Below are 22,419 nucleotides of genomic sequence, written 5' to 3'. Positions count from 1 at the left end.
TCAAAAAAATATATGATTAATCACGTGATTAATTACGTGAATAAATAAATAAATAAATACATAATCGCACGTTTAATAACATAAAATTTGGAGGTTCATTGTGCTTTCTGACTTGCACGACTCACTCGATTTTTCTGTCATGACGCAGAATTAAAGGTGCAACGATATATCAAAAGAGTTTTACACATTTATATATATATATATATATATATATATATATATACCAAGAGGTGCAAGAAGAAAAATAAAATTTTCATAACTACACGCACGTTTCTCATTTCATTATACATGCAAAAATATAACAACACGATCGAAACTCACGTGAGCGGCTTCGAGAGTATATGGAGCACGACGTAACAATAAGTAATGGGAAACAATACAATAATTTTTCATACTGTTTTTACTTTTTACTACTATGATTACGTATCCGTATAATCTTATTCTTATCGTATATTGTATATTTAACCGTGGCGCGTATCAAGCGCGTTGCATTCTCCGACACTCTTTAAGGATATCTACGGTGTCGCGAAAGTCATGCCTCCGCAGGATTTACAGAAGACTGAGTTTCACACACAGTAAAACGTCAGATTCACCGCGAATATATGAATTATTGCATTAAACATCCACGCCGCCGTTCCCGCCGCGACTGAGTATTCGACATTAAGGATAGATCGATAGATCACGGAAGCAAAAATTCAGAGATCCAAAGTTCCGCGAAAGTTCCGAGATACCGAGGATTCGAGAACGCGAGGCTAATCACGGTCGCTGAATCCAGAAAAGTACAAGAAAGAATTCAAGGATCGGAGGGCCGAAAGATGTGCTACGGAGTGAATGTAAAAATTTTCACTAACGGTAAGACATAGATCTGTGTACCCGTTTATACGCGTGTTTGCATTACGCGTGTTTGCCGGGGCAAACATTTAACCTTTATTCCGAGTAAGACCAACTTTACACTGTAAATCCTGAGGTCCAACTTCCGAGGCAATCTCTACACACGCGTACCGATATTTACATACTGCGCTCTATAGTTTGTATCTACAGCAGTTGCCGAGGATTCGACTCAATTATACGAGAGAGCACGAGATGCATAAGCTCGCGTGTGTGCCCGGTGTGCGTATGTTACGTGTGCTTGTGTGTATGCGACTCGGGAGAGCGAGGGCTCGCTTGCGTGTGTATTCCAAGAGCGATTCGCGATCGGCGAGTAATGCCGATAAAAAAAACATAAAAAAGAGAGATATTATTTCCCGATATTCCCGAGGAAACGGCGATAGCAGGCAAAGCTTCTTGCGCGAAATTCATTCACGAGAGTGTCATTCACGAAAAGGTCTCGAAAAGCAGGTGCGAAATGAACAACGAGAATGAACATCGCGTTCTCCGACTATAGTTCGTCACTCTGTATCGTGTTAACATGCTTTCAGTGTAAGTCGTTTCATAAGCTTCGAGATTTTGAAGGAACACGGAGAGCTCCGCTGCGATCTCCTGCGCGCTCTATCATCCGGAGATTGTAGAGAGCGTAAAATTGTGATTAACGAAAAACGAAGCTTGATAAAGTATAAATCCGCGGAGCTGTCGGACTTTTATTTCACACCACGCTCGTCTCAACGACTGATATTCCTTTTATTATATGTCCCGCGTGTGACTGTTAAACAATCGATCACGTCCCACACTTGGAGGAATGATGAGTCAATAAATCTCTCTTTGTCGGAATATGTGTCCATTTTTATTTTATTTCGTAATCGCGGCTTACAATCACGATTAATTGTTAAGTCTCACATGTAAGAAACATAATAAAGGATTGTTCGGTCGGCATGTAAGTAGATTTACCTTATAGCGCAGCGCGCAGGATCGCAGCGGGCGCGTGATGTTACAAAAGATTGTTAAACGATATCATGAAGATTGTTTCACTAACCTCCCCCAATCGGTATCGACCACGGTTTGATAGCAGCGTCATATTGGCATAATTTACGAATCGATGTCAATTAAAAAAGAAGCAAACGAGATCGACGAAAAGTACCGGCAGAGAGAGAGAGAGAGAGAGAGAGAGAGTGAACACGAAAGACAGGCGACGGGAACAAAACATAATGTCTAAGTATGCGCGTAACCGTTAACGTTATTTTTACTTGCCGTACCGATACCTCTGTCCGCGCATATCGTGTGTATGTGTGTGCGTGTGTGTGTGTGTGTGTGTGTATGTGTGTGCGTGCGTGTGTGTGTGTGTGGTATGTGAGAAAAACAAACAGAGAGACAGAAAAACAAAAAACCATAGACTGCCTAAAAATGCGCGACCGGACTAACAACACAAAAACTCACACTACACGTATATCGTGTACACACTTTCGTATGATTTTTAACGTCCGCAAATACTTACTAAACAACAATCGACTTTGCAATTGCGCGTCGTTAGAATTTAGACGAACGGATAGAACTCGTCCAGACACTCGCAACAAGCGTTTTTCATTCGAACGTGTCGGCACGTGTGTGAAGTTGGCCCCGTACTTTTCGAATTTTGTATTTTTTCGAATTGTGCTGCATTGTGCTACATTTGTGCCGTATTGCGCCGCAAGGTTAGAGATACACATGGTAGAAAAGGTTATTTGTCAATTTGTATTTTAACTTCAACATTTCTTTTCTACCGAACTAAAGGAGATATCCAGTTTCTTCAAACGCGGCACAACACGGCACAAATTAGTAGGAATTCACAAACAAAAATTGGGTTCATTCGGAGGAAGAGTAGGAGGCTGGCAAATTTTCGTTTTGGTTTTTTCTCAAATGCTATTGAAGTTATCGGTCTCGCGTTTGCGGCACAAATCAGCACAAACATAGTACAATACGGCACAATAAAGAAAAACTTAAAATTCGAAAAGTGCGGGGCTACCAAAAATTTAGTTTTTCTTAATTTTCTATAAGTACGCTTTGAGTTACAGAGTTGCGGATTGCGGCACAAACGTAGCACAATGCGGCACAATTCGAAAAAATATAAAATTCCAAAAGTGCGGGGCCAACTTCACACCTCGTCATGTCGGCATCGTAAACAATTTTTTCACCGATTTCGCGTGCAGGTGCTCGTCGAACGCTCGTCCGCAGTTTTTTTTCCGTCTGTCTGGCTCTCCCTACGCTTCGACTTCGATTTTCCGATTAACAAATAAAAATCCTCAATCGTATCCCGAGGCGCGAGGTAGCTTTCCGACGTCTTTGGTTTCGACTTTGATTTTCCGATTAACAAATCAAAATCCGCGATCATATCCCGAGGCGCGAAGGATCTCTAATCTTTCGACGGCTACCCTGCTGGTGAGACGAAAGACCACGATCGCTGGGGTTATCTACATTGATACGCGTCAATCTCGTCGATACCGATCTCGTTAAGAAAGTGAAGTTGAAGTAAGTGTACTCGTTACGCGGCAGGGTATATTCTCGTGGGCGTCTATACGTGTCCGTGACGAAACTTTTGTCGGCCGGTAAATAAATCTCTACTGTTCCCCGCAAGGTTAATAACTTAAAATATACGACGATATGCAGCTCGTCGCGGCGATCATGAATTTCTTTTAAAATTATAATTGCGTCTGTGTGAATTTCAAATGAGACTTATCACTCGAGATTCTATGCAGATTTTATTTTTCGACGTGTACAGTAAACGGCGCATGAATATTGTTCGATGAAAATTCATTCGGTCAATGCACTCTTAATTTTCGCGACTACGAGTGTTTTATCATAGAATAATGAGCGGTGGATCGTGTGGAAAGTTTGCGATAAATTAAATGAGAACCGAGTGGAGTACAATTATCGCGCGCGCGTGCTTTGTCACTCGGGAGAACTCACACAAGATTTCTCAAAATGTACTCTGCTGTACAGAGAACGCGTGTGGTGAGGTGGAAACTCGCGAAAAGCACAGCAATGTTAATGTTTCCGCGATGAGGAGCAACAGGTAGGCTGCTCGGAAATTGCGCGATCGCAGGTGAAAATTCATAGCGATTTCAACAATGTTGTATAACGATTGGGAATAGCGCGAGCAGGCGATCGATCGTTAACGATCGCGCGATCGGAGCGGCCGAACGACGATCACGAACAACAAAAGGAAAGGAACAAAACATTTCGAGCCGCTTGGTAAACGATTCAGCGCTTAACAAAGCCGAAAGAGAGGAACACTAATTATATCTCTCCGTAAATATCCTATAATATACCCAAAACCAAAAAAAAAAGATAACCAAAGCATTGTAACCTTCTAGAGGCAAAGAAGAAATAGAGAAGTACCTAATCTTATATCGTTTAGTTCGACCACTGATTTGTCCGTGTGTGTTCGTTATTGAAATATGTTTCTTTAGTAAAAAAATCTTGAAAAATTTTCAAAGTATATTCAATTTACCTATAACCTCCTTTCCCATCGTCCCCCTCGTCCGCCATAGCGTTGTTCGAACCTTCTAGAAAATGACGCCAAGATGGCTGCGACAAATAATCGAGATCGAAGCAGCCCAATTCCGCTTGTCCTGATGACCATTATCGTCCCGATTCGACGTATGATTCTCTGCATGACGCTCTTAGCAATGCTGATTCTAAAAATTCCACGAAAACGCAGTTTTGAGTTGACTGGAGTTGATCCTTTATCGTCGCAAACGAGACGCGAGAAATACGCACATATGCAAAATATATTCGAAAGACGCGATATCGCGAAATCGGGAAATGTAGGTTAAAAAAAAGTTCGACTATCTCGACAAACATTCCGATGTCTCAACGCGTCCGTACGATCGAGCGTCGAAACGCGAATGAAAAACGACGAATGACGAATGCGCTAATGAGATTTCAACAAGACGAGTGTCTTACCTTCGCGATCGGCGCCCGACTTGTCGTCTCGGCGTCATGTCCGTTGAAACGAACGCCCGTTCGAAGCGAGCGAGAATGAAGGACGCCGCAGGGCGATATCTCCGGGACTGATTCCGCCGGCGAACTTTCCGGAAGGATATACCTACGAAGAGCCGAATGAAGGTGACCCTTGCCTGCTGACAAATCCGACGTCCGTCCGTGTTTATTTTCGGAAGCACGGTGGAAAGTTTCGCCGCATTGCGCCCTTGTACCTGTCCCGCGGCGGATGCCGCGATTCAAAAGAAAGAGAGAGAGAGAGAGAGGGGGGGGAGAGAGAGAGAGAGAGTGAGCGTGGGGGGTGATGATCGTGCGCAGCGTGATGGTGGTATTGGTGGTTCTCTGCCTGAGTTCAGTTCGCTCGCGACGTTAGCATCGTCTGGTCGTAGCGCCACCGTTCGTGTTCGTCCCTCTCTCTCTCTCTCTCTCTCTCTTTCTCTCATTCACTTTCGTGGTTCTCTTTCGCGCGCATTGTCACGGGATGATCGACGAGAGATCAACCGGCTTCCACGAGTTACATACGCGGGATACGTGGGAGCGTCGTAAATAACGTGTTTCCGCGAAGTGTGCGCTGTGTTGTTTTTCTCGGCGCGCCGTTTTTGTCAGTTGTTTAGGTTACGTCAGTAAGTGAGACACGAGCTTACCTCGGCCGGAGCAACAAGTGAGCACGTGGAAAATACGCGACCTCGCTGGATGTGGTGCCGTTGACGACGTCGTTGATGAGATTACCACTAGAGATACTCCGTCTCGAGAAAGATCGCATCTCGGTAAAACGTCGATGCGGGGAGATCGGCCTCGTCAGGACAAGCTGCACTTGGAATGCACGGAACAGTTGCGAAATCGAAACGGGGTCACGTGATAAAAACGATCGTACGGAAGTTGGCCGAGTAGCCGGGCTTCTTGCGATTCTCGCAAAGTGAAGTCCGCGGCAAGTTCGTGGCGAACACAACGGACGTTCTCGAACGTGCGTGGACGTGCGTGGGTGCTCGGCTTCACGGAGGTGATACACGCTTCAGAATTCTGCATCTTCGTCTAGATTGCGTGTGCCGACGAGCCTCGTTGACTTCTGTGTCTGTCTGTGGGACGAGTCGCGTCTACCTGGAGTAAGGTCAAAGTGGATCGACAAGTGTGAGACACCGCTCTCGGGACACTGACCGTTGCGAAATGATCGCGGTAATGGCTCCGGGAATCATGTCGGACGGAGAGAGAAGCACGATGAGTCGACTTGTCACGTAAGCCAGGGGGGGGGGTGAGTTCACAGTGATTAATGTATGACAAATTACTGACGCGGTGTTGGAGACTCGCGATCGTCGGCGGCGAAACGAAGTAGCGAGACGGCGAGTAGCATCGAAATTTTCGCGATCGGTCGGTCGAAAGTGCTCGTTCGCGCTCGTTCGAAATGGGGCGCAAAACGACGCGTTCTGACGAATGACGAATGCCAGTGCGGGGATAATAACGATTGTGAGAAACGATCCGGCGTTTTGCTCTCTTTTCCGATTAATGACTGTGTGAGTGTCGTCTAGTCAATGGTCGTCTTTGTTCAGCTCGTATCTGGAATTGTGTGTGCGGGGACTCTTTTTTTCTCCTGGATCATGGCTGCTGCGAGGAGATTCGCAAACATCGTGACTTTCGTCATCGTCCTGTTGATGCTGCACCACGATCTGCACGTCGTTCAAGCACGCGGATTTAGGCGCAGCCTCAAGTACGGTGAGTGTTACCTGTTGTGTCGCACTGCGATATGCTTCAGTGTTCTTCAAATCTTTCTTGAAACGCTATATACAATGTACAATGGCATCAATGGCAAGTTTCGCAGAACAACAACGGAAAGACTTACATTCTGATTAACTTGCAGATCATTGGCCGAACTTGAAGTCGATCTTTCTTTCGTTGAAACGACAAATTTTTCTCTTTCTAAGTAAATTTCCGGAATACGGTGATAATTGTCATTTAGCAGCATTTTCATATTTATTTTATGTTTCTAGATTAGGTTTCTAGGGTTTGCCATCAAGGATAATTTGAACAACATTGAATGTCTTAGATATCGAATAATATTAAACAGAAATATTGTTCAAGACTATCAGGGAATCACGCTGAATAATTGGTTTTGTTGTTACTTCTGCAGACTGAAAGTGAAATATGAGAAGAAAAAGCTAGAGTATAAGTAGATTCGTTGAAGATTAAATCAAATATTATGAGAAATTTGCGGTACTTTAAATAACCCTTAGTTAAAATTATGGTGCTATCTTAAATCTCACAACGAAAAAAGAATACGTGTGAGAATTATTAAAAGATAAAATTTGGCTTCTCTATTATTTGTATTAATCAAATCTTAGTTGTACCAATAAGTAATCACTCGCAGCAATAAATAATTATGAAAAAAGCAATACATAATTACTCGTGAAACCAAAAGAGCAATAGCCTGTATGGTATTGTGTTTTGAAATTTTCCACATTTGTCTTCAAAGACAAATCTTCAGTCTTCAGACTAGATTCTCCAAATTGGATCAGATTCTTCAAATTAGATGGAAATTGCGAAATTGATATAGAATAAAATTGCAATTCCGGTTAAATAATATAAGCATTTAAAGAAGTGATTCTTTAATTATTCGTAAAACCATGAGAGCTTGCATTGTATTGTATTTTGAAATTTTCCACATTTGTCTTCTAATTAAACTAGATTCTTAAAAATTGGATAAAATTCTTTAAATTTAAAGATGGAATTTGCAAAAGTATAGAATAAAATTGCACTTCGGGTTAAACATTTTTGAGCATTTAAAGAAGAAAGATTCCCTAATTGTTTCGAGCAATACAATAACATGATAACATAATTATATTTCATGATATGATAAGCTTGAATAAAACGATAATGGTATTTATGTGCTTGTCGGAGTAGCCGTATTTCACTCTGTAATTGCCAATTGTGTCACATCCCCATTAAAAATAAATTTCGCACATTCACTGTCCGACAAAACGATTGTACAATCAATGTTTACATTCGGCCGAGTGTCGTTTCGTACTTTAATGACACACTTCGCGCGACGTCAAGCGTCGTCTCTGTCTGTTTTCTTTCTTTCTTGAAATCCAGATTACGACGATATCTACCGTAGCGGCCGTTGACGTTACAGCGCACGGATTTACATAAGACATAAAACATTGCTCGTGTGCATAATAACGTACAATCGCTTATCCATAACATATTGAACATTATGCAAATCGGTACGGTGCAGACCTTAGCCAAAATTTCATCTTGAATCGCGTTTCAATTTTATTACCGGCGAGAAAGATGTACGCTGTACATTTTTTTCTTACGGCACATCAAGCTATTCATGATAAATACTTCCACATCGATACCCACTACTTTTACTTACGACGATAATTCTTTGCGGAGATATCAAGAGATAATTTGAAACTTCAATTTGCACAAGACGTTTCCGGCGCCAGAGCACGCTAGGTGAACGCTTCACACATTGTTCCACGATTGTAGACTCTCGTCGGCATTAGCGTCTCCCGCGAGTCTTTCTGCCGTGGCCGTTCGTTCTCGTCGCGGAAGTTAATTACCGATTCCGCATTAAATCAACGCCGTTGCTCCGGATTGCACTTACGCGACGACTCACGCGATCCGCGTGTATCACGCGACGCCCACGCGACACGTTCACCCTCCGGACCGTCGGACGATATTTCGCTCGAGATTAAATCGCGCGCGATGCGCTTCTCTCCGTTGCACGCGTTCTCGTTTCGTAGAATATAATCTCGACTTGTTTCCGCGCGCGCGGTGCGTGTGGTCTTTTGGAGATATTGTTGAAAATTCCGACTTATGCCGCGCGCGACCTCGTAAAACGCGCGTCTGCTCCGGGAATATTAAGTGTCAGGACATTCCGCGCCTCCCTCCCCCCCTCCCCCGCCCCCGCCCCCGCCCCCGGGGCTCGTTGCTTTATATTTAGCGGCGCGGCGAACGCGCCGATTCGAACACGCCGTAGGGCGCACCGCGAGAAAGTGAGTGTAAACGCGCACGCACCCTTTGCCCGTTTACTCCGGGACGATCAAAGGCATTCTCCCGGGGATATCGATTCTTTCGTGCGACGATATCGCGCGGACGACGGTGTGCGCGCTGCTCAGTCGTGGAGCGACAAAAACGGAGAGCCGAGGCGGAGAGAGAGAGAGAGAGAGAGCGAGGCTGAGGAGAGAGCGAGCGAGTGAGTGAACGAACGCGAAGAAGTGCGCGGCTTCGAGCATGCGTTTCCGGCCGTGTAATTTAACGTAATTTATGAGCGCTCGGATTTTTCTACGAGCGGTTTATTCGCGTATACGCACGTGCGTATAAATAAACGGCGGACGCCGTCGGCGCGTGTCTCCTGATTAAGCAACGACAGTGGCGACTTTCATCGGGGCGCGCGCGTACGCGCGTCGTTTAATTGCGGCTCTGCGGCAATGCCCGGACGCATTAATCGATTCATCTCCGAGAACGCCTTCGCGAGCGCGTCTCGCGAGCGAGCGATTGTATCGCGAAATCGGGCTCTTTTCATAAAGTATCTCGGTTTCACATCGAACAGCTTCATTCGGCGCGGCGGCGTATTTAATTACCGGGGCGTCGTTGTATCTCTCTCGAGATTACCGCAGGGAAAGTTTCACGCGCGACACTCGTGCAATTTTAAGTCCCTCGCCGGCCGCGGCCGACGCTAACGAAGATTCCAGTGCAGAAGCCGCCGAGATTTCACGACGCGACAATGCATCACCGTGCTCTAGATCGTCGTGTTTCGATGACATTCCCGCGAAACACTTCGACCGTCCGACGGCTCGTTTACGATGTAATTAACAGCCGGTTAACTGCCACGGTTCGGCCACCGAGAATAATTAACTTCGGGCGAGTGCCTTCGCCTTTTGCGTGTCGTTTACGCTCCCCGTTCGCCGTCTTCTTCCCTCTTCGTTTCTCTCCCGCCCGAAGCTTCTCGCCCCTCCTCTCTTCCGCTCCTTGAATTTTCATTTGGATCATTTGGATCTCGTTTGCAGACGATCGAACCGCGAGACGGCAGACGCGTTTTTAGCCGAGACGATCGCGACGACCGCCTCGGCTCGAGAGATATTAAGAATAACTCGCGATAATTAACGTTCGCCGGCGGTTCTCCCGATGCAACGATCGATCGATTGATCGCACATGTAGCCGGAGCGAACGCGGCTCCTACGATCGGATCCTCGCGATACCGAGGATCGTGCTACGGCGCTCTCACTTCCTGTTTCTGCAATCCGGCTCATGCTCGGGCGTCGAGCCGGGCGGCAAAAGGCGGAAAAATTCCACTCCGAAATATTGCGAAATGCATTTCGTCCGCCCTGCCCCATACGTGTGTAACAGACACACACACACACACACAGCGTACAGTGTTTAAGCTATCGCGTTGCGTCCCGTTTTATGCGCGCATTTGTCTCACGGGCGGGCCGTATAGTGTCTATTTATTTATTACGACAGTTTATTGCAGCCACGTTTTCCTAGGGAAAAAATCACCACATATGGTCTAAAAAGAAAAACTCGGTAAGAGCAACGCGTGAGAGAAATAGTCTCACCGTAAGCGAGATGATTCAGGCGATAAAAAACGTATCTGGAAAAATAACACTTAGTCACGACCGGCGATCAGAAACACGTGAGATAATTCGGTTATTTCCGGCGTGATTTTCGGACAAAGTCAGGCGCGCGTGCGCGAGGGGAACCATAATGAAACGACCGGCTGAATCGAATGAAGATAAAGGGATAAAGACGCCGTGGCGGGTACCCTCGAGTTGTCGAGGCGTGGAAGGCGGTACTCGAGTCTATCTAAACGGCGAAGAAGATTCGCCCGCGGGGGAGTCATTAATTTAATTAGTTTCGGGGAAAGGGCGGGTTTAATCGCTCGCTCCGATGGATCGACATGAATGCTCGTTGTCCGCGGGACTCGAAGAAGCGCACGGCCGTTTCTGCCTGGAGAATCGCGCCGCGTCCGATCAGCCCGGTTATCTCGAAGAACATTTAACGGGGAAGTTTAAAGAGAAACCGACGCCTGTCCCGATGGCCTATCGGGGATGGCGTCGCTTCTCGACGACCGTCGGCGGCGTGCTTTCCGATACGGAGAACAGCTCTCTTCGCATTATACGCGTGCCCGTCCTAATGAATTATTGGCGCGTGACATGCCAGTACAAATTGCCGTGCATTGTCTCCCTTTGAAAGCGGGAATGTACAGGCCGTCGACGAAACACTTTCTCTCTCTCGTTAATTCAATTATTATGAATAATCATTCGGCCCAATTATCGGCGATTCTTAACGAAAGAAGAGTGATCGCGAGTCTCTCTCCGAACACGTCAATCAAAATTTCCAGCGCGCTTCATAGCCTTCGGTTTCTCACGACCGTACTCACCGATCGATCCCGAGAATTGGCTCGCAACAGGCGTCAATCACTCTGACGCGCTAAAATACGCCCGGTAACGATAAACGATAAACGGCCGACGTGCGTTGCGTAGCGCACCTGGCGCTCTTCGGAGCCGGCGCGACGCGACACGACGTGACGCGGCGCAATGCTCTCTCTCTCTCTCTCTCTCTCATCCGAAATCACTGCGTCGCTCTCGAAATAATCTCATTCTCGTCCCGCTCTCGCGCACGCTCCTCGTTTTATTCCTGTTTAAATGCCAGCCGCCGGGGCATGCAAAGTAACACTGCCGGCGTGTACGTGCCCGGAGTACCGAAGGTTTCTGTGGGACCATGTGGACGCGCGTGAGCGGGCCCTTAAGGGAATGCGAGACCCGGCCGTGACAAGGGCGATCGCCTTGAACCTCGAATCGTGACCTTCGGGATTGTCTGAGAACCGTTGTTATTAATTATTCCACCCATACTTCTCGATAAAGTATCGCTCGATAAATTTTAACGAGAAGAACAACAAAGTTCCGCGAAATCGACTAGATCGCGGATCTTAACGTCTCAATGAAACGTCTCATTGAGAGTACAGATCGAACGACACACGTCTACTTCGTGCTTAATTGATACGTCGCTAATTTTCATTTGAGCAACGTGTTCTTTTGCCCGCGGCTGACATTTAGTGCACGGTAGTGAAAAATGTGAATCGCGTGTCTGTGTATTACAGCGCGGGTACTTTACGACACTCCCGGCCTCTCGTCTGCTCGGACTGCTACACGTACGAGAGAGACGTATCAATTATCGACGACGAGTCGCAGACGTGTGCCGCTGCTCTTAATTGGCGTGCGAACGAAATTAGTTGAAACACGCTCCCGTTCGGCCGGATCGTTCGTTCTCCGATTGAACGCTCTATCGTTTTCGTCTCCGAGCCGACTCTCTCTCTCTCTCTCTCTCTCTCTCTCTCTCTCTCTCTCTCTCTCTCTCTCCCTCTCTCTCCCTCCCTCCCTCCCTCCCTCCCTCCCTCCCTCCCTCCCTCCCTCCCTCCCTCCCTCCCTCTCTCCCTCTCTCTCTCTCTCTCTCTCTCTCTCGTTATCGCTGATTTTTGCACATGTCGCGAGAGCCAATTGCCCGGCAATGAAATTGGCCGGCAAAAGCACGACGAGCGCTCTGCGAGCCAATAAGAGGGAAAACTCCGTATCAGCAACGATCGCGCGGCGTGCGCGAAAATCGATTCTCGGAATAGTAGAGTTCATTGGGAAGTCTTAATGCAATAACGATGATGATGCTATGAAGATACTCCGCGGGAGCGTTCGATATTCCGGTTTGTCCGCGGTTCGCTGAGAAGCCGTAAGAGACGGTTCCAATTATTTCTTTGGTTGTAGTTTGGAGTCGCGGCGACACCGGCCTCTGAAAATGCGCACATCTTATGTAACGTGTCCCTGCGTATCGAATGAACTGGCTGTAATGAATGCGAACGCGGTAATTGGATCGCACTTGAATTGCCAATTCGATAAATAAGGCGCGAGCAGTCGTAGAGATTTTGCGGCGGCGAATGAACGTAGAGCGAGTACAACTCACGATCATCACGGTACAACGTGGTCGTGCCCACTCGTGCGGACGACTGAAAATGAATGGACGTTCACGATGACGTAGTGCGACTTGGCGTGCTATGATGGTGCGGCGCGTTCGGAAAAGTCGCGAATTCGTGAAAGACGCCGTTCTACTTCGAGCCTTTTGCATTCAGGGAATCGATCGTTCATTCGGTGGCAGTGACCGACGTGTTTGAAAAATGCATCTGAGAATCGGTCGCTCGATACGCTCTGTTCGCTTTGAAATTTCTGCATATCGACATTCGACAATGTCGACGATATCGGCAAATCAAGGATTATTAATAATTAATAATATCGGAAAGAGCGGGGAAAAGGAAGGTGATTTATACAATCATATATGTTAATTGCAATTCATTGAACATGATTACGCTTAGAAAACGGCCAAAACGATTCGGTCATTCAACAAGCTCGGTTTACTTTGAAATTACAGCATCGAACCTTAAATCAAGAATTAATAATATCGACAGCGATTTATAGGATTGTACTATATAGAGTGCAATTTATCGAATATGATGCCATCAAATTAATTTATTAATTTGACAAAACGATACCGTAATATCGCAGTTGGTTTAATTCACTGCAAAACTGTCGATGTAACGTTCGTAGAGAGCGTCTCATTTCGGAATGTTCGAAGGAAAAGCGACTGTCCGCAACAGGTCTTCGTACTCTCAACGCGTATCGACGTTTCCACCCACGTCGATCATGTGCGTGTGTATTTATACGTTTCCTCGGCTGTATTTCAATCGCATTTTACGACGCGCATTACGCCGCTTAATCAAACCGCGGGCGCGGAGGCGACCGCGACGCGCGGCCATGAATAAACATGATTAATGAAAAAGCATTAAAAGAGCACCGAACGACCGAACGGCTGATAGCGCGCCTTCTTCGACGGCTTGCGCGCCCCCGGCTGAACGATTAAGTAACACAATACGTCATAAGGCGAAGCGTTACATATGAATGAACATTAAATTGCACGTCGGCACGTGTGAGCGCCGAGATTCCTTCAGCGTGGCGTAGTTGCACGACTTCTTATCTTATTCCTGTTTCGATATTAGGACATAAATTCAATTCTTTTGTATTAAAAGGAAAAAAAAGAAAAAAATTTGATCAACACCAGAGCTACCAGTGATCAATGTAATCTACTTGTAGCGGTCGAAATGACAGATTTCGGAAAAAAGGAGAGACATTATTCGAGCGCATAAGCGTTTATTTAATTTTACTGAGTTTCATTGATTTATAATGTTCGTGAAAAATATAAAATTCATCCTTGTGTAAATTTGACTAATTTTTATAAGAAACTACGTACAAACATCGGTCAATTTCACTCGGTAGTCCTGGTGCTAATAAATCGTGGTTGAAAATAAAACACATTAGTCTCGGCGGGATTCCGAAAACCGTCGCCGCGATCCGAAATGATGAAGCGCCATTAATATCGGCTGAAAAATACGAAGTCACAGTTTAATCAGCGAGCGCGCACACTCGTGAGAAATATGCGAGAGATACAAACGTAAGAGGCCTTTTAGCGCGATACGCCCGAGAAAGATGCAAAGCGTGCATATCGAGCCCGGCCGATAGAATATGCAGCTGTGTACTCTTACAGTCCCCAGAAGATATATGGCGCTCGCCACCCCCCGGCGAGCTCGTGGGTCGCGTAAGCCCTCTTTATGGTTGCGCGCGTGACATCTTATTTTTTTCGACAAGGCACAAGGCGCGCGCTCGCGCCTAATGGATTTCATATTGCCTTCGCTTCCAGAGCGGATCGCGCCTGCAAACTCGACGATAATTTCGAGGATCACTCTCGCTCGCTTCGTCGTTCAGCGAGACCACCACACGTGGTCACCTCCCATCGTTTTATGGTGAACGTGATCTTTGTTTATGAAGATGACCGCGCGCGAGACATCTTCATCTCCGCCGTCCGTAGCGCTCGAATCTCCCTCGCAGAGCCCCCTTTGGATAATCGCGAAAAGATACATCACTCGACGTGAGCAGGATATTTATAGAGTCGCTTAGATGTGATTTTCTCGTTCGTGGTAAATTAATTGTAATTAAAAGGCAAACATTCTAATCGCGATCCTTTAACTGGGGGGAACTTGGATAATTCGCGCTCAAGAGTCGACAGTCGGAAATGTGCACTAGTCTCGGAATACCTTAAAACCGGAATAGTAATAGGTATGATTCATCGAGCGGTTGGACTTGACAGCTTCGTCCGGCGACTGTCTCCGATTGCAATGTCGCATTAAGCCGGCAAAATCCGGGTCCGTAAGGAGAGGCTATTTATATCGATTCACGACCGGCGTACAGTGCCGTATACTTATTTACTTCCTACGCCATCTTATCCGGCCAGAGTCTCTCTCTCTCTCTCTCTCTCTCTCTCTCTCTCTCTCTCTCTCTCTCTCTCTCTCTCTCTCGGGATAATATCTTCGGGAGAAGCTCGCGGATCTGGACTGCCAAGTATAGACTGAAAATCTAGACGAGTCAACGTTATCAGCACGCGCTGTTAATTGATACAAAAGCAATGGGATTGCGGTCTTTTATTCGCGAGTTCGCCAGCATCCGTTTTAGAAACCCTCCGCGCGTCTCTCGTCGAGACAAGAGAGGAGGAACACTCCGACGATGATTCCACGAGATCACGCGCGCGCGTTTCATTTCATTCATTCCCGCGCCGGAAGTGAAAGGTAGTCGAGCGATGTCGAGGGGATCCTTGCGCCGTGTAAAACTCGCGCGGCGTCGTCGGCGCGTTTCGTAAATAGGTTCTGTCGCGCGGCAGGAAGTCTTGCCGCCAGATGCTGGCGAGTTCATCCCTTCTTCGCGCGATCTCATTATAATCACGGCAGCGAGATCTCTCTCGTCTTGCGGGGCCCTGCGAGGTTTGACGGAAGGAAGCGTCGGCGTCGCGCAGAAAGAACTTCCGCGGACCGTTTTGTTGCAGCGCGGTTTGCTCACTGCACCTCGGTTTGTTAGCTGGTGTGAAGCTGGCGTCTCACTTTGTGGAAACTCGCAAACTATTGAGATATAATAATCGAAATATTTTAATTCTTTGAGCTTTGAGCGGTACAGCGAGAAAGAGTTGTAGCTGTCTGTGCAGCTAGAAAGTGCTTGCTTGCCAGCAAGATTATCAAATTCGTTTTGTTCGTGACTCATGAGATACAAGGTAGAATATTATTTTATCGTCTTATGTCTGAAGAACGGTTATGCGTTACTGAGATATCTAAAAATATCAACTTTCTAACGAGTTCTTTCTGAAGTTTTTACAATTGCAAGAAATGAAAATATATTAACGATAGCATCAAGCCACGCTCGGTGTAATCCCTATCACTGACTCGATCGCGGTTAGTTCTTCGTGGTCGCTTACATTGCATGATGAGGAGGTAAACTAGAAGGCAAAACACGCTTCCACACGGACCAATCGCGGTCACCCGCGTTTACTTTGCGAATTTCTTACTCGACCAACGTCGAGTCGCAACTCGGTTACGCATAAAGTTACGTTGATGTGCCGGAGTACAAGAGAGTCATATTAACTTACTAGAAACTCGACAACTATTGAAAAGACACACCAGCACTCTCAAGCTACCACCGTCGTGAGCCACCAGTTTCACACAAGTCGTTTATTATGCTTGTGGGCGATAAAGCGAGTTCGCTTTCGCGAATAGCAATTATATCGCGCGATCTTGTCAATACGCGAACGGTAATAACCGGCATATGGCGGCGATGATGAGGTGAGATGGTTAGCCGCGCTCGTATCCCTTGCGAAACGGACGGTCACTGATCGCTTTGACGGAATACAAATCGTCTGGAGGGACACGCCAGCCGCGAGCACGTCGGCCGGGCCGATCGATAGCGATCGACAAGGTGCAAGTAACTGGGCGAGCGATCACTCGGGAATCCCCGTAAAAGGATAGCCGCTCGCGCGCGCGCGCGTGATTGACGCCAATCGCTCGGGATATAAATTCCGCGCGGCGATGGCCATCGGGACTCGCGATGAGAATGCTAATTTCAAAAAGAGGAGAGCTCGCTGATCTCCAATAAATAAATAAGCACTCGCAGCGTCGGCGCGCTGCGCCGCCGAAGGAGAGTCGCGCCGCGCGAGAAGTTCGCCTTAGCAAGCTTCACGGCGGCGCGAGGACGCCGTGAAAATCGATAAACCGCCACGCCAAATTGGACGTTACGACGGTAATAGCCGTCGAATCGCACGAAACAACCGACGATGACGATCGATGCATCCGTCCGTTCTGCCGGCTTTCGCTACGAAATTTCTCGCGTCTACGACGCGCCTGTAAATGTTAACTTCCGCATGCGGTTCGCTCGTAATCGTTTCTCCCGAATTCGCCGCGTGATGATCACAAAGCGCGTCCGCGCCAAGAACATAATTGCACGTCGTCCTTCGCGCTCAGAGAGAGAGAGGCGCTACTTTGCACCGCGTATTTTACCGCACGTTGAACGCCCGGGATCCCCCAGGGGGGATGTTTCGAAGCACTTACCGGTCGCGACCGATCGCCTCTCCTCCAACCCCACAAGTAGCAACTCCACACTCTGAGCGACGAAAGTTTTGCGCGGCGAAAGATTAGCCTAGTGTATTTTTAGAAAGTGATAAACTGTCAAGAATGCGACGTGAGTGGGGTCGACATGACTTCCCCGTGTCATCCGCTGCTTTGATTTTTCTCGACATGGACTCTCGTGTACTCGAATAGATATAGCGAATCTCGCCGTTCTTTGTACGCCAGGCGTTGATAGCCACGCGGAGAAAAAGGCCGCGTGACGAGACACGGTCGATCGACGCTCGCGAAACCGAACCGGGCGTCAAGGCGAAGGCACTTCCTCGCGTGACCGCTCGGCCGCGCGATCTTCGAACGAGGAGCCGACGGCGGAAGAATAAAAATGTCCATTCGACGTTGCGTTTCGATCTTTCTCTCCTTCTACCGCCTCGTCTCGCGTCTCGTCGGTCGTTCAACCTGCTCCACCGTTTCGCCTTCTCTCGGGCCTCGACCTCGCGCTACGACCGCCCACTCGTCCGAAAATTGCACCTTTCGGAGGAGCCGGGGCGCCTACTCGCGCGCGTTCGCCTTTATCGTCCTGTTTTTTCCGCTGCCTCGAGGCGCCACCGAGAACCGGAAATACCCTGTCGAAAGATAACTATAATAAGAGCGACTTGCACAATACCCCGGGGAACGTTGCGGTGGATACAAGGGCTCGAGCGCGACTCAGCCTTTGTAGCTTTACTTTCATCAAGAGTCGCGTTCGAAGAGCGAGCGACACACACACACACACACACACGCAATTCACCGTGAGCACTCAGTCGTGAGACGAAAGAAACCTCGAGAGCTTCTCGCAGATGCGTTCTCGCGTGCGACGATTAATTCGGTACTCTCTTATTAGCACCACCACCACCACCACCACCACCACCACGTGCACTCGTTCCATCCCGCTTCGTTGCCCGCAAGTTGGAGCGAACCGCGCTCGCGCGTCCGCCCGGTTTTTATCGCTCTTCCAGAAGTACCGGCCTGTTTGCGAGAAAGCATGCCGCCTTGCGTGAAGGCGATAGAGGATAGTCTTCTAAGGCTAAGGCCAAGGCTGCTTAAGGCAGCCTCTCGTAGAGATAGGAGCTGCCTCTCGCGTCCGTGTCCCGCTGTCCGTGCCGACCATGAGGTCAGAGAACCGCGGTATCTCTCTCTCTCTCTCGCTCTTTCTCGCTCTCGCTCTCTCGCCTCTCGCCTTCTTCCTTTTCGTTTCGCCGGCCAAAAAACAATTCTCTTTGTAACAAAACGGGATGTCGAAGGATCGAGACGAACCGAAGTGATTTCTGGGAAAGCATCTCGGAGAATGAGCGAGGAGTGCCGACCGAATGTCTCCTCCACGGGTGTCAGTTTTTTTCACGAAAGAGACACTAGTCCGCTGCTGCGAGAGCGACGGGCACGCCGATGCGATCAATCGCGAAGTTTATTGCCGTGGAAATGAGGGAGAAGTGGAACGACTCGCGGTGTTACGCGAGCTCTCGCGAATCTCGATGAAATATACACGTGGACATAACGTTAAACAACCATGCCGATCTCGCGGTAAATTGATATTAATGGGCCGCCGAGCGAGGCAAGAGGCGATCTTTTTGCCGTTAAATCACATTATCGCCAGCGACACCGACGGCGGCTCCATTGTACGAAATCGCGGTGAATTGCAGCGCGGCGAGATTTATGTCGCTTAGAAAGTCAACGAGCGCGCTTTTCGCCGCGAATCGGCATTTTTGCCGCCGCCGCCGCCGCCGCCGCCGCTGGCGTATAAATCACCCGCGCGCGCGCGCGCGCGAGAGTACCTCGCTTTAGAAAGCACCGGCAATCACTTGACTTTTCGACGGCGGCTTAAAAAGCTCCCTTTTTACGCGGACGAACTCGTACTCGCGAGACGGGCATGTTCCACGCGATTGCGCGATTCACATCGCACACGCGCGCGCGCGCGCGTGGAAAGCCCGCACTTCTCAGTACGCGCAGAGAAAAGTGCGACCGTCTTCTCGCGAATTGCGTCAGGTGAGTTTGAGCGAATCTTGAAACGGAGCCATTCTGCTCAGCCGCGAATGATCGAAACATTGTCCCACTATCGGAAACCGGTCCTCGGCTTCACTTGGGCGCTCTGATGTGCGCGCGGATATTAATGTACGGACGGTTATTTATTAACACGGGGAGAGAGAGAGAGAGAGAGAGAGAGAGAGAGAGGGGGGGAGAGAGAGAGGGGGAGAATTAACTACGAGACGCGGCGCGCCGCAGCGAAGGTCGTCGGACGCGGAAGCGTCGACGTCGAGCGGGAAAACGCGCTTCGGTCGACGGTGCGTTTAATTCAACGATTTGCAACGTGTCTTCCCCACGCGGACGCGGGCGCGGGCGCGGGCGCGGGCGCGCTTTATATACTTTGTTGTAAAGACGTCAGCGAGCTGACAGCGTGCGGACACTTGAAAGGGACGAGCCAGTCACGCTCGCAGATCAGATCCTTTGTCGGCCGTGCAATTAAGATAAGGACTCGCGGGGGGAGAGAATGTTTCCCGTCACGAGGCGGCGATGTCACCCCGCCGCGCTACGAAATAAGTCGACGACTTCCAAGAATGGGGTTGATTGGCCGAAGCACCGTTCAATTTGCATAGCTATCATTCTGTGCCGCGGCCTGGGAGGTCCGAATGCGGTTATTGCCGACGTAACCCCCGAGTGAAATGATTCAGCGCGATAATATAGAGAAGTCGTCCGCGCAACCGTTCGCCGAGACTTCCGCAACGAGCTTCGTTCGAGAATCCGCTCGCCCGAGAGGGAGATGTCTTGTTTGCCAAATTTTGTAACCGGACTTCTTTCTCTGTTTCTTTCTTCCTTCTCTTTGAGGGGATGGGGCTTAACCCCATTTCGTACGGTGAATTGACTTTGCGAAGTTGGGAGATTACGCGAGCGAGCGTTTGCGTTACCAGTTACCTCCTAACTAAGCACCGAGAGAGTCTTCACGCTGCGAACGCGCGTCTCGATGGAAACACGTCGTAAATGCTAAATTCTAACGACTACCTACAGACACGTCGACGATGAATAGCAGAAGTTAAGAAGCACTTAACTCACGTGGGTTGTCATAAATCGAGTTAATCCCACTCCGGGTGCGTATGATGCATCATGTTTAGACTCGGTTATCCGGTGCGTCGCGGTAGTTATCAATAACCCATTAGCGTATCGTATCCGACGAGATTGAATTAAAAGGCTCGTTGGCCGGAGTGACGGGATGATTAATAATCGGTACGCGAACGAATAACGTGGGCGCCGGTCACGATTCGATCCATTGAAGGAGAATGCGCTCGTCCAAGTAGAACGTAATGCAAGTCGGCCGCCGTCGTGGGTAGTGTATCCATTAATTCCTCGCTACTCATACACACACACACGCGCGCGCGCATACATACGACCTTTACGAGCGAGAGATCGAATCCTGCTGAATCTGAATGATCTAAATAGACTCGCCTCGCTTCGACGCGCCTTGCTCGCGCTCCCGCTAATTATCTCCTAGTGATTAACAAATCGCGATCGTCGATAATAGCGTGTAAACGGCATGCGAACGCGCGCAGGCGAGGCCATTTTCAACAGCGAGTCCTGTTGCCAGTTCTTTTTCAACACACAAGAGACACGCATTTCTCGAGCAACAAAATGAAACAGATTTCGGTTCTCATGAATTTCCTTCGGCTGCGTCTCGGCTGCGTCTGTTAGCAGCCTGTTAGTAGTAGTACTTTACGTACGCGGCTACTAAAGATTTCCTTTATCGGTGCTCATGTTACGCCGAATGAGTCACAACTCTCCGGAGGCCTCGGCCTAAACTACTCGAGTGGTGTATCAAAATACTCCGTTCTCTCCTAAGTAGCGCGGGCAGTGTCTCGATTTTTCGGTGGAAGTGCGCTGCAAGTCACCGCCTCTCTATACATAACTCTCACGTGGAAAAAGTCACTCTCGGTAAGCTGGGGCTTATCGGGTTTGGACGGCACTTGTAGCGCCGACGCGATCCGTAAGTTCTAGCCGTAAGACCGCCAAGAGTGTTCGCTCTGAAACGTGCTCGCGCGAACCGTCGCACAATGCACGTACTCGATTATCTCAGGAATGCAATTACCGCGGAGATGACCTCTTTGTTACGTCCCCTGCTCGTATCGCCGCATCGCGCGCGCTCCGCGTTCGTTCCCCCGTATTTCTTTCCACTCGCGTCGTTACCGTTATTACACATATCTCTCCGAGCGTCGAAAAGCGAGCGTGGCAGTTGCGGCGCTTCGTGCAATTTCAATGTTGAACCTACGACTTGGCGAGAGCGCGCAGCCAGCACGCTCGCCGAGCTATCTTCCATCGGAAGACCAGCGCAAAAGTCCCGATTTCGCAAACAATAGCGCGCCGTTTAGCGAGTCATTGTAATCGACCGGGCGATATCGCGCTCATTCGCGACGTCGTCGACAAGCGCGAGAAGCGAAGGCTCGTGGCCACGCACCAGGAAGCATGATTCTCGCGAAGGGCAGCTCGCGCTCGCTATTGTCGCGATCCGCCGGCCCATTGTGGGTGCATACTTTACGCGAGCGGTCGCACTGTTTCGCGAGTTTATTATCGGGCGTGGTGACCACCTGGTGGCACACCGCCTGGTCGCCCAGGCATTTAAATTGCACGCGACTTGTATGCGCGCGCGCTTGTCCGTTCATTGCATTTACCGCACCCGCCGCGATCGCAGGCCGCTTTGACGTTACCTACCGCGCCAGGTGCGCCGGACGTGTGTAAACAAAGAATTGTTAGCGTATCACGGTAGCCGCGCGCTTTCATTGTACTATTTGCATTCTTTGTTGCGCGCTCGTAATTGTTCGTCGCGATGCGAGAGCGCGACGTCTCTCGAGAGTCGTGCGCGCGACGCGTGGGAGAGGGCTCGTCTGAGAGAGTGGAACGTCTGTACGCGGCGGGAATGCGGTATTCCCATGCCAGGTTTTCAGGTTCGCTCGCGAGGGCGCAGATATGTAATTTTTTGCGGCAGTTTGACTGCAATGCACAGGGATAAGAAAAATGATGCACCCATGCGGGATTTCGTGGTCTGCGCAAATTCAAATACTCGGATGGCTGCAGGC

At 48.7% G+C, this 22,419-nt stretch overlaps 1 protein-coding gene across 2 annotated transcripts in view; it reads left to right on the top strand.

The window, feature by feature from the left end:
- Window positions 1-5,215: 5,215 nt before the first annotated feature.
- The window catches only part of wb (wing blister), a 159,846-nt gene continuing 142,642 nt past the window's right edge, over window positions 5,216-22,419 (top strand). For both annotated transcript variants that reach the window (XM_025303810.1, XM_025303813.1), the window contains exon 1: window positions 5,216-6,558. In XM_025303810.1, coding sequence (XP_025159595.1) covers window positions 6,378-6,558 — 181 coding nt within the window. In that variant the 5' untranslated portion in view covers window positions 5,216-6,377. The remainder of the gene's footprint in view (window positions 6,559-22,419) is intronic.

The sequence above is a fragment of the Harpegnathos saltator genome, unplaced genomic scaffold, assembly GCF_003227715.2.
Source record: "Harpegnathos saltator strain DR-91 unplaced genomic scaffold, Hsal_v8.6 scaffold117, whole genome shotgun sequence".
Lineage (NCBI taxonomy): Eukaryota > Metazoa > Arthropoda > Insecta > Hymenoptera > Formicidae > Harpegnathos > Harpegnathos saltator.
Note: the sequence above shows the minus strand (reverse complement) of the source record. Positions and strands in the feature narration are given on the sequence as shown.